We start from the raw sequence: 12576 nt of genomic DNA on the forward strand, positions 1-12576 counted from the left end.
AATATAGGGTACTATTAAAGGGAATTTAATAGAGTGCTCAGAAATGGGCATTCTTCCAGGATTGAGGGATTGGCTTGGGAGTCAATGCCAAACCTAAGAAAAGTTGAAGCAATTTTGGAATAATTTTAGAAGTCTTTAGGAAGAAGCGTAAGAACGCAGAGTGTTTTGACTCTAAGAGGAATGACATTTATGATGTGCATTTATGGAAGCAGAAGTAGGTTAGATGGCAGATGTTATAGGAAAATATATTTTATAAGAACTTTATTAATATGAACTCTCCATAACAAATCATTGGATTAAGTAATTTAGGAGACACAAGACCCTATTCTCAAGTAATATACAGTTTAGTTAGGGCAATAAAATATATCCTGGACAATTAACTCTAGAGTAAGTTAAGTGTGAGTTGTCTGGCCCATTCCCCGGTACATAGGTATTCAATAAATGTTTCTGGGTTAATGCAATACTTAAGAAATACAAGCATGTGTTTTAGGAGTTTAGGGGAGAAATTGCTTTGTTTATGGGGAAGAGAGGTTTCAGAGAAGTTCTTTTGGAAAAAGAAAAGGCTAGATACTGACTTTTCTTAAATGCCATGAAATAATTTCAGAGTCAGGCATTTCTGACTCTTAAGTCAGAACCCAATTGTTAAGTCAGAAATTGGGGTAGAGAGGATAGTGTGAGCATTGATTGCTAAAGTAGGTGCTTTCACATTTGTTGATGGTTACTTGTTTGTTAAATGAAGTAATTCTCAAACCTTAATGTGTCATACCAGATTCTTAGGAATCTTGTTAAAATTTAGATTCTGACTCAGTAGGTCTGGGTTGAAGCCTGAGAGTCTACATTTTTTAAAAGCTAAGCTACCAGTTGACGGCAGTGTTGCTGGCCTGTACACCATGTAAGTGTTGAATAGACACCTTAGAATGTCGGTACTTTGTCACTGGAAGTACTCAAGCAGAGACCAACTGTCCAGCCATAGATAATTCTTATATTTGAAGAGGGTTAAGTTAGATGACCCCTTTATGATTCATTGTATTCTATCCAGGAGTATTTAGTGCATTTCAAGAGCTTCACAAAATTTGTGTTTATGCACACATACATCTATCTGGTCACTGATACTGCTCAGTGGTGACCTGTGTCTGTCAAAGGAAGGCAATCCAGTGATTAAAACCAGACTTCAGAGTTATTTAGAGAGTTGGGTTCAATTCCAGCTCTACCGTTTAACAGCTGTATGTCTTTGTGCAAATTATGTAACTTTTCTGAGCTTCTTATCAGTAAATAGAGGTACTGCCATCTTAACCCTGTGAAGTAAGTAATATATGTAAAGTTCCTGATCAGGATAGGTGCTTACTGGATGTTAGTTATTATTAACTCCTAAATACAATTTTCTGTTTATCTGAGTAGGCCTAAGAAAAAAGGAATTATTTATGTTGTTTAATGTTGTCTGTGAAGGCACATCCTGACTTGTTGGGACCCCTAGTTGGAGAGCCTGTTTGTGATTTTCTAAAAAATAAACGTACTTTTTGGCAGCGGTTGTGAGGGAGTGTAGAGAAGAGGTATGACTCTGAGGTGCATAATTCCTCATGTGGGGCATGCAGGGGGTTTGGATATGCCGTAGAATAAACATGGTTATAATAGATTGAACCTAGAGCCTCCAGAGCTGGAAGCACCACTGTTAACATTCTGATCTGAATTGTAAGGAATGGGTACCTTAAAGGGATATTATATAACGTTAATTTACAAATACTGATTGTTCCTTATGTCCTCTGTGCAGATGGAAATAGGCATCCTTTATACCTAGATAAGAAAGCTCCTTATGCAATCTTTAAGGGAATTACATGCCAAATTATAGGCCTTTTCATTTCCCATACATTAGTTTGGTCACACTGTGGTATAAGTACAGTTGAGAGTCTGTTTCTCTTCTGTCCTCATAGCATGTAAACAGTTGGGAAAAGGTGACAGAGTATATTTTAGAAAGTTTGTACCAGTTTGAAAGTCAGGAGGATTTTAATGAAAATGATTTATTTTACTTTTCTTTTCAGGACCTGTAGATGAATACATGTTGCCATTTGAGGAGGAAATTGGCCAGCATCCATCTCTTGAAGACATGCAGGAAGTTGTTGTGCATAAAAAAAAGAGGCCTGTTTTAAGAGATTATTGGCAGAAACATGCTGTAAGTTATCCAGTTAGCTTTTCATTTGAAATTCCAATAAAACACTTTTCAGAGGAATTATTTATCTCTGCACATTTCTCTTTCTTCTGCAAGTATTTTCTGGGAGGTGATCTTCACACAGGATATTCTAGAGTTCTAGAGGCAGAATTAGGGCTATGTCTGTATACCCCTGAAGGTGATTGTAAAGTTACAGAGCTTTAGAGGGCTTTTGTCTCAATGGTCCTGTGCAGAAGATTGTGTCATCTATTTAGAAAGTTTCCCAGGGAAAAGGCATGCCAGACTCGGAAACTGTGGATAGTTGGGTAACTTTGCTGATGACCACTTCCAATATGACAACATTTTAAAAAGTTTATGAAGCACCAGGTTTTCTCCTCTCCATGGGAGTTTGTTGTAGCCTTTTAATTTCAGCTTAGACTTTCAAGTCTTAATAGTGCTTTAAAACTAGAGACCAGGCACATAACAGTATTGCCCTGGTTATTTCAGTCTAAATATAACTAGAAACCTGGCTAAAACCAGGTAGAGAAATCCCAAGGGTGGCTTTCTGATCTTCTGTTTAATTGTAAGATAGAAATGCTGATATTAACTAAGAAAACAATAAAAATTGGTAGGTCCCCTTTATCCTTGATTTTTGAGTCCATTTGAAGGGTTAGCATTGAAATGACCTGGTTTATGAACAAGGGATAGAGATTTTTTTTTTGGAGTTAAAAAAATTCCTCTTGTGATAGTCTCATGCTTAAAAAAAAAGTTCTCTTTGTGCTTTTCTTTATGATTCTGCACATGGTAGTCAATAAAAGTGAATGTTGACAGAAACTTCTTTGACCCAGAAAAATAGCCATTTCTTCATGAAAATTTTATTGTTTCCTAATAGAAAACAAAAACTGCTGTGGCGTTTGAGTATATGTTTTTCTCCTTTTAGGGAATGGCAATGCTCTGTGAAACCATTGAAGAATGTTGGGATCACGACGCAGAAGCCAGGTTATCAGCTGGATGTGTAGGTGAAAGAATTACCCAGATGCAGAGACTAACAAATATTATTACCACAGAGGACATTGTAACAGTGGTCACAATGGTGACAAATGTTGACTTTCCTCCCAAAGAATCTAGTCTATGATGGTTGCGCCATCTGTGCACACTAAGAAATGGGACTCTGAACTGGAGCTGCTAAGCTAAAGAAACTGCTTACAGTTTATTTTCTGTGTAAAATGAGTAGGATGTCTCTTGGAAATGTTAAGAAAGAAGACCCTTTGTTGAAAAATGTTGCTCTGGGAGACTTACTGCATTGCCGACAGCACAGATGTGAAGGACATGAGACTAAGAGAAACCTTGCAAACTCTATAAAGAAACTTTTGAAAAAGTGTACATGAAGAATGTAGCCCTCTCCAAATCAAGGATCTTTTGGACCTGGCTAATGGAGTGTTTGAAAACTGACATCAGATTTCTTAATGTCTGTCAGAAGACACTAATTCCTTAAATGAACTACTGCTATTTTTTTTAAATCAAAAACTTTTCATTTCAGATTTTAAAAAGGGTAACTTGTTTTTATTGCATTTGCTGTTGTTGTTTCTATAAATGACTATTGTAATGCCAATATGACACAGCTTGTGAATGTTTAGTGTGCTGCTGTTCTGTGTACATAAAGTCATCAAAGTGGGGTACAGTAAAGAGGCTTCCAAGCATTACTTTAACCTCCCTCAACAAGGTATACCTCAGTTCCACGGTTGCTAAATTATAAAATTGAAAACACTAACAAAATTTGAATAATAAATCGATCCATGTTTTGTAACAAATTCACTGTGTTATTTAAGGAAAAAAAGGTAAGCTATGCTTAGTGCCAACAATAAGTGGCCATTCGTAAAGCAGTGTTTTAGCATTTCTTGTGCTGGCTTGTAATGTAGGGAAAAAAAAAGTGCTGTTTTTTGAAAAGATGGTGTCATTTCCCCCTTCTTCCCATGTTTTAAAGCCCCATCTTATATCCAGTTCCCAAAATTTGCATACTTACCTAAGTATTTTTTTTAGGTGTGCTGTGTTTGGGGAATATTTGAAAATTTAAAGCATGATTTAAAATTTTTTTAAGTGAGCTGTGACACTGGAAAGCTCTTCATTTTATCTTTTAAAATAGAGTTTTTTCTATTTATATATGTAAAATTGTAGTGTATTTCTTTTCACCAAACAGTGTGTGGGACATTCTTTATCACTGTTTTAGGATCACCTCAGGAAGTGTCGTTACCCAGAATTCCTCACTGTCTGCTATGAGACTTGTAACTTTATCACTATACTTCTGCTTGGTGCCATCTTGTCAGAGTAATATTTGATGTCTGTGATATGTAAAGAATTATCCTAGGATAAAGATATTAAACTTTAAGCAGATTTCAGATGTTACTGCTTTAAAACAAATCAGGGATAACAAATTAAACGTATAACTTAAAATATGCAATGACATTTAGAGGTAACCAATGTTGATATAGGTAGCATAGCCTAGCCTCCTCCCCAAAATTGCTTTTACAATTAACACTGATATTAATTTAGGATAGTTTATGCCTTATCCTTGCTAAGAAAATGGAATTGATGGTAGGCAGGTGCTAAAGTGCTTTTCAAAACAATATTACGTTAGAATACAATTGGATTCTTCCTCAAATTTATACAGGCCAAAGTAAAACATTAATTTTCTGAATTTCCAGATTACCAATCAGTCAATCAACAAATAGCCAGTATTATGCTGTGTATTTCTGTCAGGTCATTTTAAAATCCATGTTAATTTTATAAAAGAATTTTTTACATGTCACTGTCAGGAGCTCACTGTGAATGTGTTGTCTTCAAATGGTTATTTAACCACACAGTACACTACATTTTACATATATGTACGTAATCTCTGGGAATAGTAAATTATGTTATTTATAAACAATACATAGGTCAACAGACTTTAAGCAGGGAGGAAAAGAAGAGTAATAGCGTCTGTGTGCTGCAGACCATTCAGAACTGTCACGTGTGTCCCCATGGTCTCATTCATTGTATTCCTAGCAATTCCTTTCAATGTTGAGTTCACCTCTTTATTTCACAAAGTACTTGGTCTCTCAATTTCTTGATCTGGTTTTGCTTCCATTTAAAAACTAATCAAGAAGGGAAAATATTGAGAATGTGCATACAAGAAAATCATTAATTTCCTGAAGATGAATTTCTACCTGTTGTGAACATTTAACTTTCTTTTTAAAAGTTAAACAAAAATAAACAAGGGATATTATGATGAATGTTTGGCTTATGTGAGTACTAGAGGTAAAATTTTTAAACCCAGTTATTCACAATATAAAATGTTTTCAAGTTAGAAAAAATTTTTAGAAATCCTGGGTATTGTATTTAACTGTAGCTAACCAATTTTAAAACTTGTATTCTTTTGAGAACTATTATTAATAGAAAAACTTTTTATAAGCAGTAAAATAAGAATGTTCCAGTGACTACCTGTCCTTATACCTAGTCTTGTTAAAACTTTCTTTTGCAGGGTATTTAGTGTTTGGTTTACAGTCAGTGCAGAGTGGGCAAGTTAACAAAAAGTTTGAGCTAGAGATACTGGAAAAAAAAAAGATCAAAGAATGAGAAAAATGGTGATCCATTTATTTTGGGGCAAACTGAGACCCCCCAAATAACTCTTTCCTCATGTGTATGGTGCTCCTCATGACTCGTCTTGTATTTTGCCTTTCTGATACCCATCAGAACTGCTGCTGCTCTAACTTATACTCTTTACCTTGCCCAGATCTCCGCGTAAGGAATGCTTTATGATCAACTTGCCATAGGACTGATGGATTAACCAGTGTTCGGCTTTATTTGAAGTCTATGCCCTGCACAGCTCTTGTATGTATTTTAGATGCTAGAAGTTTTTTTAGCATGTGATGTGTGATTCTTGTTTGAATTCTAGGTACCTTGTGAATTCCAGAAAAAGAGACTGTGCTTCACGATTGTTAGTCCCATGAACTTGCACTATCTTTCATGGTGATGTTTTGAAAATACAATCAGGAAAAAACCCAACACCTTTGGAATTTAATATAGAATCATATCATGAAATTTAAAAAGAATCTCTTCTGTTGCATTTCCTCACCCCTAAGTAACAGCTACATTTAAGTAAAATGCAGGTGGTAGGGGAAAAAAAACCATGGCCAGATGGTGGTTTAGTGGAATAAACTGATTACTGGTTTTTTTTTTTTTTTTTTTTAAAGAAAGAAGCTTCATCACAGATACTTTCCAGTTTCTCTTTTATACTTTTTTGAAAGATTACTTTTTAGGAACATTTGGTATGATATGCATAAAATTATTTATCAATTTATGGGCAAAATGATACAAGTAGCATCTTGATTGAACATCATTTACCTCAGATATTCAACCAGCAGTACGTTTTTTATGCAGTCTCAACCCATATCCCATTTGTTACCTCTCAGAATATTGGTAAGCAGTTATTTTCGCTTTACTCTGTATTTCTTGTGTTTTGGGCACAGGTTATTGTACTACTGTCAAATCGTACTTGCTATTTTTTCTGCAAGTATTTAACAGAAAGCTTAAAATCCCCATAAAACCCCACCTTGGATAAGTGATTGTTAAATATTGTACAAATAAAATGTATGCTATCCCCATTCCATCCCCAAGTTAAATAAAAAAATGAATATGGTATGATTTGCATATGCAGTTTTTCTTTAGCTATGTGTTTTTTTTTTTCTTTTTTTTTTATTATACTTTAAGTTTTAGGGCACATGTGCACATTGTGCAGGTTAGTTACATATGTATACATGTGCCATGCTGGTGTGCTGCACCCACTAACTCGTCATCTAGCATTAGGTATATCTCCTAATGCTATCCCTCCCCCATCCCCCCACCCCACAACAGTCCCCAGAGTGTGATATTCCCCTTCCTGTGTCCATGTGATCTCATTGTTCAATTCCCACCTATGAGTGAGAATATGCGGTGTTTGGTTTTTTGTTCTTGCGATAGTTTACTGAGAATGATGATTTCCAATTTCATCCATGTCTCTACAAAGGACATGAACTCATCATTTTTTATGGCTGCATAGTATTCCATGGTGTATATGTGCCACCTTTTCTTAATCCAGTCTATCATTGTTGGACATTTGGGTTGGTTCCAAGTCTTTGCTATTGTGAATAATGCCACAATAAACATACGTGTGCATGTGTCTTTATAGCAGCATGATTTATAGTCCTTTGGGTATATACCCAGTAATGGGATGGCTGGGTCAAATGGTGTTTCCAGTTCTAGATCCCTGAGGAATCGCCACACTGACTTCCACAATGGTCGAACTAGTTTACAGTCCCACCAACAGTGTAAAAGTGTTCCTATTTCTCCACATCCTCTCCAGCACCTGTTGTTTCCTGACTTTTTAATGATTGCCATTCTAACTGGATAAAAGACTGGCAAAACGAATCCAGCAGCACATCAAAAAGCTTATCCACCATGATCAAGTGGGCTTCATCCCTGGGATGCAAGGCTGGTTCAATATACGCAAATCAATAAATGTAATCCAGCATATAAACAGAGCCAAAGACAAAAAACACATGATTATCTCAATAGATGCAGAAAAAGCCTTTGACAAAATTCAACAACCCTTCATGCTAAAAACTCTCAATAAATTAATTAGGTATTGATGGGACGTATTTCAAAATAATAAGAGCTATCTATGACAAACCCACAGCCAATATCATACTGAATGGGCAAAAACTGGAAGCATTCCCTTTGAAAACTGGCACAAGACAGGGATGCCCTCTCTCACCACTCCTATTCAACATAGTGTTGGAAGTTCTGGCCAGGGCAATTAGGCAGGAGAAGGAAATAAAGGGTATTCAATTAGGAAAAGAGGAAGTCAAATTGTCCCTGTTTGCAGACGACATGATTGTATATCTAGAAAACCCCATTGTCTCAGCCCAAAATCTCCTTAAGCTGATAAGCAACTTCAACAGTCTCAGGATACAAAACCAATGTACAAAAATCACAAGCATTCTTATACACCAACAACAGACAAACAGCCAAATCATGAGTGAACTCCCATTCACAATTGCTTCAAAGAGAATAAAATACCTAGGAATCCAACTTACAAGGGATGTGAAGGACCTCTTTAAGGAGAACTACAAGCCACTGCTCAAGGAAATAAAAGAGGATACAAACAAATGGAAGAACATTCCATGCTCATGGGTAGGAAGAATCAATATTGTGAAAATGGCCATACTCTGCCCAAGGTAATTTACAGATTCAATGCCATCCCCATCAAGCTACCAATGACTTTCTTCACAGAATTGGAAAAAACTACTTAAGTTCATATGGAACCAAAAAAGAGCCCGCATCGCCAAGGCAATCCTAAGCTATGTGTTCTTAAAGAGGGGAGTGGTAGCTTTGTAACTTACAGTGAGGCTTACACCTTGACAACTGCAAGAATGAGGATAGTGGTGAGTGAAGGGAGATTTGTTAATTATGGCATTTCCCTCTATTATCGTCTAAACAGATTATATTCCCACTAAAGTATGTGTGTTGGTCCTGCCAGTATTAGGAAGCCAGAGGCTTGTTGGCATTGTGTCACGCAGTACACACCAATGGATTCTCAGATTTTCTAGGGTAAAGGTGAAGGATGGGGCAGCACTTAGGTTATGGTGGTTTGAAAGAAACTGAATTGCTTTCTAAACCAGATGAGGATGAGAGTGCGAACCATGGTGAAATATGCATGGAAACTACAGAAAGACTGAAGTGTTTCTTACGGTGTTTTCTGCAAAACGTGATTCCTTAGAACATTAACAGGTATTACATTTTCAACATATACAGCATTATGATACAGTAAGTTTGGACCAAACAGGTATTCATTCCCCAGAGCCTTTCACATGCACAAGAATCAGTCATTTTAACAAGAATTCCGTTTCTGCTGGGCCACTTGGAGGGAATACAGATGTAAAAACACACTGAAATATTCCTCCTTCACCTGCTTTTCAGTTTGAGGTAATCAGATTGAAAAGCAGGAGTTCATGCATTTTTTGGTTATATTTTTCCTCCTCTAGTAAATGAAGAAAACAAGCTATATGTATAAGTTTACATTATTCTTGAACCGCTTTTTAAACTAGGGTTTTTCAGATTTGTTTTTATTGATGACAATTTAAGCAATTTAAGAGACGAAGTTAGCTCAAAACTCTTGCGAATAGATTTTAGCATTTTTGTATGAGGGAATATGGAAAGGCCAACAAGCAGCACTGTTCCTCCCCACAAAAATGCCTTGGGAATATAATAGGCATACACTTCATTTGTGTAACTTTTCCTAATGTATTTTTTTAAAATTTGCTTTATAACGGTTTCATGTTTACCTCAATTGGTACTTAGTCTTAAAATCTTTCTTTGTACTTGGTTATTGATGGATCTTCTGCAGCTCTTATGTAGCCAATGAGACAGATGAGGGCTGTCAGCTTTTAAGTGACATCTTAAGCTAATAAGAAATTGCAATCCTCAAGTCATTTCATGAGGCTGTTACCCTTTAAGACAAATAATACTTTCCTCAAATAGTTCAGAAAATTTTTTTAAAGGATCAATTAGAGCATAAGTGTAAAATTCTTGCTTCTAGTATATAATAGTGATGTTACCATGTCAAGTATTTTGGTGAAATATCCCCTAAAAATGTGTAGACTACGGCACAGATTGAGTATGCAAGCCTTAGCTTGAATGAGACTGCTGAAAAGTAAATGACAGGGATCTGAATACTTAGCAGGCTTAACTTTTTGCAGGGAAGGAAAGGCTATGTATGCAAAAGAATAGGTTGTAACTACTGAAGAGCTACTTTATGCTCAGAAACCTTTTATTCCACTTTGTATCCAAGATTTCATTAAAACATTGTTCCTTAGAGCATACTTTAAAAACTATTTGGTAAGGAATCCACTGTTGAACTTCAGGTCTTAATAGCACTGGCTTTGGTGCTAAACTGAGTTGAATTCCAAGCCTGTTGGCCATTCCCAGCATTGCCACTGCTGTGTTAGTTTTCTCATCTGTAAATAACAGTGCCTACATCTCACAGGGCCTCTAATAGTTAAATAGATTGTAAGCTGCACAAGCATAGGGACAGTCTGTCTTTTGTAAACCTCCCGTGCACACAATAGGCAATCAAATATTCTTGAACAAATGAAGTCACTAAGTGCTCATTAAATTTCATTTTAAATATATGCCTCTGTTAATTCATGGATCTTGGAACTTACTTAAAAGACAATGCTTTGACTGACATTTCCACATTCCTCATAGGGATTTACTTTTTAATACAAACAGGTTCAGTTAACATTGCCATACACATCTCATTACTTTTGGGAGTGCTTTTCCAGAAATCTCTGGTAGTCACGTCACTTCATGATGGGGCTATGTTCTGAGAAATGTGTCTTTGGGTGATTTCATCACTGTATGAACATCACAGAGTATACTTACACAGACCCTGATGATATGTATATAGCCTGTTACACACTTAGGCTATACAGATAGCCTAGCCTATTACTCTTCGGCTATAGCACTGTACAGAATGTTACTGTAATCATACTGTAGGCAACTGTAACACAATGGTAAAACATTTGTATATTTAGACATAGTAAAGGTACAGTAAAAATATGGTATAATCTTATGAGACCACCCTTTATACAATGTCATTGACCAAAATGTTACGTGGTGCCATGACTATACTTGTTAAGGAAAATTCCAGTCCTTTTGACCTATGGTAGGCTCAACAATCTGTAATTTTAGAAAATCCTACAAGGGATTCTGATGTGGATGGTATGAGTACCACATTTTGAGATGTCTAGAAGAAAAATCTTCAAACTCCTTGGCCTTTTTCTTCCATGGAACCATCTTCTGACTAAGCTGGTTAGTCTCCTGAACTAGAAAACCTGGGTCTGGGATAGAATCCAAAATTTGCATGTGGACAGAAAAAAACACTGCAGCAAACCTGCTGTACCAAAGGTTACTTATTATACTTCAGTGCTTACCATTGTTTTTTTTACTCCTTTGGTTTAAGGTTTGTAAAGACATCTAGCTGTTAGGTTGAAGTGAGCTCTTCAAATAGACCATTATATATATAAGTGTTAAAAAAGCACATGGTCTAGTCCCTAAAACAGTCATATTTTATTCTTCTGAACAGCTACTTACAAAGTAATCTCAATCAGTGAAATTATAAATCATGTAACTGTTCATGATTAAAAGGCAAGACACAGCCAAGACAGTAGATGGGCAAGTCTCACATAAATACAAGAATGTTTATAGAATGTTTAGCATATCATGTTAATGGACAATAGTTTTCCGTTCTCTACAGAAGTATGAATGAAATGCCAAAGTTGAAGTCACTGGTTATATTCATAACCAGCTTAGTGAGGATGTTGCCCACTGCCTCACATCTGTAGGACAGTTGGGATATTTCTGCAGAGCATTCATAATTTGAGTATTATCCAAAAGCAGTTTCATCAGCTGGTACTCTCTCTGTGAATTTCCTGAAGTTCTTTCCATGGGCTTTATTAATTCTAATTGCTGCAAGTGTTCAAAAGCCTGAAAGATGAAAGAAATAGTTTAGGTTGAATAGGAGAGGAGAGTGACAACTCTCCTGTTCTCTCCCAGAGAACAGTTAGCATTTTGGTCAGCTGCAGAACAGAGTACTGGGAAGCAAAATGTAACAACAATCAATAGGATTAAAAAAACTCTCACAACCCCATGAAAACTCATATTATCAGGTAAAACAGTGTCAGTGCACACTTACTTGTCCATATATTGTTGAATGTAAACACGGCAAACTTTAATTCAATATATACAATATGGTTTTCTTCCTAGCCTCATTCTCTATCATAGCTCCTCCTAGTACTTTAATAAATAGTTTCCAGTTCTCTGTAAAAACCTAAGAATCAGATAAGACTTTCTGATCAATTCCCTAGGCTACTCAGATTTGCATTTATATTTTGTCTGTCTCTATTTTTGCTTTGCTATGTAAAAAGGTAACACAGCTGTAACAGAGGGAGGCAGAAAAAGATCCTTGAGTCAACTAGACATATTCAGCTGATCCTGTAAGTAAAGGATTCAGCAGGCTAGTATGGACATGGAGGAGAGGGGACAGGCTCCTGTTTCCTCTAAGAAGTCTGACTGAGACTGTCACAACCTTCTTCCATCTCCCCATCTTAATAGGGCTCTTTCCTGTCTACTTCCTCTTATCCTTAATATTCACCTATTATATCTTTTCTAACCTTGAGTGTTGTGTTAGGTACGTTATTAGGTTATGAAAAAAAACAAACCATTAAATCATGATATACTAACCATTAAACAATGATACACTGAAATAGAATATAATAGAATCCTCAGGAATCTTACAACTCACTGTAAAAACATCACTGGAACATATTCTCTATGTATCACATAAATTCTTCTGATAG

At 36.1% G+C, this 12576-nt stretch overlaps 2 protein-coding genes across 16 annotated transcripts in view; one reads left to right on the top strand and one right to left on the bottom strand.

Moving 5' to 3' along the window:
• Positions 1 to 6818, top strand: part of ACVR2A (activin A receptor type 2A) — an 86759-nt gene extending 79941 nt beyond the window's left edge. For 3 of the 6 annotated variants that reach the window (XM_063790491.1, XM_054679023.2, XM_054679024.2), the window contains 2 exons: positions 2037 to 2167; positions 3084 to 6818. In XM_063790491.1, the coding sequence (XP_063646561.1) occupies positions 2037 to 2167; positions 3084 to 3278 (326 nt within the window). In that variant the 3' untranslated portion in view covers positions 3279 to 6818. The remainder of the gene's footprint in view (positions 1 to 2036; positions 2168 to 3083) is intronic. The other 3 variants (XM_009443438.5, XM_024354844.3, XM_063790492.1) reach the window with 1 other exon arrangement.
• Positions 6819 to 11265: 4447 nt separating this feature from the next.
• Positions 11266 to 12576, bottom strand: part of ORC4 (origin recognition complex subunit 4) — an 87145-nt gene continuing 85834 nt past the window's right edge. For all 10 annotated transcript variants that reach the window (XM_054679026.2, XM_001159493.8, XM_054679025.2 and 7 more), the window contains one exon: positions 11266 to 11704. In XM_054679026.2, coding sequence (XP_054535001.1) covers positions 11516 to 11704 — 189 coding nt within the window. In that variant the 3' untranslated portion in view covers positions 11266 to 11515. The remainder of the gene's footprint in view (positions 11705 to 12576) is intronic.

This window comes from Pan troglodytes, chromosome 13 (assembly GCF_028858775.2).
Source record: "Pan troglodytes isolate AG18354 chromosome 13, NHGRI_mPanTro3-v2.0_pri, whole genome shotgun sequence".
Taxonomy (NCBI): domain Eukaryota; kingdom Metazoa; phylum Chordata; class Mammalia; order Primates; family Hominidae; genus Pan; species Pan troglodytes.